This window comes from Cupressus sempervirens, chromosome 1 (genome assembly GCF_028749045.1).
Source record: "Cupressus sempervirens isolate cs-2001-9-10 chromosome 1, ASM2874904v1, whole genome shotgun sequence".
NCBI classification, from domain to species: Eukaryota; Viridiplantae; Streptophyta; class Pinopsida; order Cupressales; family Cupressaceae; genus Cupressus; species Cupressus sempervirens.
The window spans coordinates 784,769,330-784,774,652 of NC_143118.1; the positions used below are offsets into that span (position 1 = coordinate 784,769,330).

At 43.8% G+C, this 5,323-nt stretch overlaps 1 protein-coding gene across 1 annotated transcript; it reads left to right on the forward strand.

The window, feature by feature from the left end:
• The first annotated feature begins 2,408 nt into the window (after window positions 1-2,408).
• On the forward strand, window positions 2,409-4,845 carry LOC149580206 (methyltransferase FGSG_00040-like). Its single transcript, XM_089813186.1, has one exon. The coding sequence runs from the start codon at window positions 2,409-2,411 to the stop codon at window positions 4,566-4,568; it is 2,160 nt and encodes a 719-aa protein (XP_089669312.1). The 3' UTR covers window positions 4,569-4,845.
• Window positions 4,846-5,323: the final 478 nt, after the last annotated feature.

Sequence of the window (5,323 nt, forward strand, 5' to 3'; positions counted from 1 at the left end):
TTAATAACTGAAAGCAATGTAATGATCATCATCAATAATTGCGAACACTAAAAATAATCATCATGCATACATAAAATGTAGAGTCTACGTAATCTCATCACATATCAACTGAATCCATAGCACAATATATGATAATCTCAAAATAATACTGCTAACCAACAACATAAAACTAGCTCTAAAAGAGTTCAGCAATGATAACAAAATGCGAACTAGGGGTAGGCATTAGACTTTCCTTCATAGCTACTAAATCGTTCACAAAAATGTCTGGATACTACGTCATAGGTGTCCTTGTGGGGCTGTAATTATTCGGTAGCCCATCCTCCACTGTGTCTATCACCTGAGAATTATCCAGCTTCCCTTTACCGTTAATATCTCTGATATTATCAAACTGCTTTATTATTTTAGAGATTTCAGTCGGCCTCAAACTTTGTTCTCCCTCCCTTGTGCTGTCTGGGGTTTGTGGAATCGATTTCGGAAGTAAAGCTGCTAACTTCCCTCTTTTGCATTTTTAAACTTTCGTATCTTTCTCCGCCTAATTATTCTTTTATATTGTTTGGCATTCACATAGATGTAGTTGCCTCCTGTGAGTGGTCCGCTGGCTTGTGATAAGCTCAAAGTGTTTGTGGGTAAATTACCATTTGTCCCTCCAAGATTGAATGAACTCGTGTGTCCGGCTGAGGGTTCTGGAATAATGAGGAAGCTCCCTTGATTCCACTTGATGATGTTGCTGTGCATTAAACTATCCCCGTATGTCAGGACCAAGCCACTATTGCCAGAGATGTCGTGTTTCGTAGCTTCTTCCAGACTAGTTTGTTGTTCTGCTGTTACAGGTGCCCTGACTATCTGATTCTCTGCGACCCTGTTACTATCAGATCATGTGTTATGTAAGGTGGACCCATCAAGTTCTAACTGTTCCTCTCTTATCTTAGGTTGATCAGTCAATGATACTTTTACAAGTATTCTTTCTGCAGATGTATCTGTGATTTCCCCGTTTGTTCCGTCCATGAGGACCATATCATTCCCATTGGTGCCTTGTTTATATGTTTTTAATGGTGTTTTACTGTTGTAAACTTACCAATGCCAGGAGAAGAAACAAAGGAATCCTGAACAGGTGCAAAATTAGATGCAAGAAAAAGGGAAAAGGTGTACCTAGGATCTGCCTGTCCGCCTATTGGAGGCACATAATGTTGTCTTCAAATGGAACCGAGCTAGAGCCCACTGAAAGAGAGGGACACCATATCAAGCAAAATCATCATCTGGAAGCCCGCCAATATCAAAGTCTTTAGTACTGGATGGTCCCACCAGTTGCTAAGACTACTGACCAAACCCTTAAATCTACCCCTGCACTGATTCCGTGTCTTGTGGACCCCTCAATCAGAATGCTGGATGCCTCACTATCACCAAAACTTGCACGAATATGGCCAAGCTGTGTATGCTTTCCAGATTTTCCGAACCCCAAGAAATGAAATCGCGAGGTTTCGCCGATCAAAGAAGTCTCTACCAGATGCAACAACAGATGGCCCGCCGGCTCCACCGTATGCAGACCTCACTCTGCATATGCAATGGGAAAGTCCCACCAGTTCTGCAAGTCCTTGGAACCCCGTGCTTGAGCTTCAACGGTGGTTTTAACAGTAAAATAAAAAATAAAAGATTGCTCCGCCTTCCAGTCCCACCAAACGTAATACACTTAATAAACCAAGAATACATATACTTGAAAATCCTCTGTTCTTAATCACCTGGAAGTTGCTCTGCGTATCAAACACATGACTTCCACCTTGGAAATATGTTCAGTTTTTATATTATCACACATTGTTGAGAACAGTAGGAAGATTCCACAAATTTTTCCTTCGCGGATGCTCTGCTCATTCTAGTGGGCCTCTTTTAATCAGAGTTATTAATTATCATCATATATCAGAGTTTTAAGGGCCCCTTCAATATTCAGCTTCTGACATGTGGCCGAATATTATGGCTGAAAACGGCAAAATTATAAGCGGTCCAATCATGTTTCACCTGCTTGGAAGGCCATGTAGGGAAAAGCAACGCATGCCTACGCACAGCATGTCCAAAGTTCGAACGTTATGGCTAAAAAACGGATAACTACGAGAGACCTAAAATCATCCATTTAAAACAAGCTTTTGGTTTTAACTGCTGCTTTGAAGGCCGTGCTGCTTTTTGTTATTATGATATATGACCCCCACTACTCCCACGCTGCCACCTGTTTCCCAACTAAAGGAAATTAAATGCAAAATAAATCGATCTGCTTTCAAACTGGAATTTATTTCGCGCCCGTTACATTCTCCCAAGAATCCGTTGATAGGGAATAACGAATCGCCTTGGTGATTGTACAGCTCGTTCCCTGGGGGTTCTATTAAAGCACTGCCTCGCTTCAATCGGCAACCATGGAGAATATGCAGAACATAGCAGACGCCATGTCTCAGCTCCGAACCGCGCAAGACGCTTCGGAGTTATTTGACAAGAAAACTTTGGTCCGACAGCATGAAAGTACTGCTCGAAACCATGCTTATCTGACATCAGGCAATCTCTCTACTGGCATCATGTCCTTGCGAGATCCCGTCGCCGCTGAGCCCTCTGCGTCCCTGCAAGGCCTCCGACCCATCCAACTCACGGACCTCAATGTCGATCAGACACACCGCGGCCGGGTCCTTTTTGGCACCCTCTGCGTCGACCCCTTCAAAATTGCTGGCGCCATGACCGTGCTCGAGGACGACCAAGGCCTTGCCGTTAGAGTCGGCATCTACAATGTGCCCGCCTCCGAGTCCACCCGTGCGGCACTCCGAGCAAAATACCCCAATGGAGCGAAAGTGGCTATCAAGGAGCCCTACTTGAAGCAAGCCCTTGACGGCGGCCTCGCTATCAGAGTGAACAACCCTGCAAATCTAGTAATGGTGACGGAAGAAACATCGGCCGTTAATATGGGCGAGTTGGATTTGGAAGAGGAACGCGGCAAGGGCAACGAGTGCTTCCGGAGGCAAAACTGGCGCGGCGCAGTGACCCACTACACCAACTGCATTCGCGCATCAAATGACAGCGAAGCGGCCAAACAGACGCGATTGCTGGCTTACTCCAACCGGGCGGAGACGTACCTGCAGATGGGCGAGTATGAACGGGCTTTGGAGGACTCTAACCAGGGCCTTCAGATCGAACCTGGTCATCTGAAAACTATGTTCCGAAAAGGCCGAGCACTGGACGGCCTCAAACACTACGCCCAGGCGTGCCAGGTTCTTCAAGCGGCGCTCCAGGCTAGCCCCGGCCAAGCAGATATTGATGCTGCTTTGTGCCAATCGAGGGCTTCTTGTGCTCGGAGCCGCCAGGGGGAGTACGACATTTCGGGCTTCTTGCTCGGAACGGAACCGCCTCGGGAGGTTGTGGACTTCATTGGCGATGTGGAGATCAAGATGACGAAGGACCGTCGTGGCCGTGGGCTCTATGCTACCAAAAAAATTAGCACCGGCGAGCTCCTCTTAGTGAGCAACGCCGTTGCCATCGACGGCCAAGGGTTCAGGCCTTTCAAATTTTATCTCACGCCCACAATGGGGGGTTCCTCTGAGCAGAAGACACTCGTAGACGCTGTAGTCTGCGATGCCGAAGAATCTCAGAAATTGTTACAACAGCTATATGCCCTAGACGATGGTTCCGAACAAGTCCGCGGTTCCACTCCGGCGACCCATTTATTCGATGCAAACAGGCAGGAAACAACAGAAATGCCGCTGCTACAGATCGACAAACAGCGTATCCGAAACATTGTTTCCCGAAACTCCTTTGCTGGAAGGGCAGAAATGTTGGGCTCGAATGAGGGATTTACTGGATTGTGGCTGCTGCCATCTTTCATTAATCACTCGTGTATTCCAAATACAGCCAGACTTAATGTGGGTAAAGCGATGTTCTTGCATGCGGCAAAGCCAATCGACAAGGGAGAAGAAATCACTATTTCGTACTTCGATGCCCTGGCTCCACTCCCGCAGCGAGAAGCCATGTGTGAAGCCTGGGGTTTCAAGTGCAACTGCAAGCGTTGTGAGCGGGAGAAGCCTCTCAGAGGTAGCTTTAAGAGCTTGAATGAACAGTTCGTAGAGTTGCACGACAAGGCTCTGCAGGAAACCAACGACGCAAGGTCATCAGGACTAGAGTTTCCGACGGATCTCCCCATGTCTGGAAAATTTGCTGAGATTTACGAGTCAATGGAGAAAAAACTCTTGACGTACCGTACAATGAAAGAGAAGGAAAAACAGTGGATTCGGGCTTCTTATGTGATTGCTTATTGGGCTGGAACTCAGTCGAATGAGTTCTTTGACAAAACTCTGGAGGACCCCATTCCTTCCGGTCATGAAATTCTGCATGTCGTTGTAAACACTGTGCCGGGCGACTTGCGAACCCTTGCCATGGCTGCTCGCGAGTTGGAAGGTTTGAAACATTGGGTTGGTAATAGAGGCTGGGCCGTAGAGCTTTCTGCAACAGAAGCAACAAATGCATGCGTACGAGTTTTCGGCAAACACAGTGAAGATGTTATTCAAGCACTCATACAACGGCATGCAAAGACTGCAACATTTTGAGGTGGGCTAGATGCTACATTTTCGGGAATACTAGGTATAGTCCTTTCATCTATTATTCGGAGATCATATTGAAATTGGGTATTGGGGAAATCAATCAGTCCTCCTGTTTTAGTGTGAGTTTATACTTGCAGGCCTTTCATGGCTACGATAACATTTCAGGATAAAAAGCTAACATCGTTCAAGCTTTTGTCAGTATAAAGGCTGACATTCTTCAAGCTTTGTATAACTTTGGGTTGCTGGGGGCAGTCAAATTTACTTTTCTTTTCCTTTTTAAATAGCAGGATTTGTTTTGGAGATCTTATTTTACAATCGTTGTTGATTTTATTAAATCGTTTTTTCTTTTAGTTCACTTTTTAATATAATTATGTGTTCCTCCTGTTTTTTATCTATTTGAACTTTAAGTGATGTAGAATTGTGTTCTGTGTATATACTTTTTATTATTTGTATTTTGGAAAGATATGATTCTTTTAAATTTTCTATCTATTCTTAAATAGTAGAATATATATATATTTTAAAAAATTATATTATTTAGTACATACATTACAATGAAAATTAAAATTATTACAAAATGTTATTTTTTTTGTTCTATATTAGATTTAAAATTAGCACAACTTGTATTATTTTTTATTATATGCTTTGGATTCATAAAAAGAGGAATATGTTGTCCTATCATTTTTAATGAATAAATTAAAAACTACTTCATTTTTCTTTTAGGAAAGTTTGAAATAAATGACTTTGATATTTAACTAAATGAT

What these genes read in the sequence shown, in the direction of transcription:
- LOC149580206 (XM_089813186.1), top strand. Translation starts at nt 2,409, where the DNA reads ATGCAGAACATAGCAGACGCCATGTCTCAGCTCCGAACCGCGCAAGAC.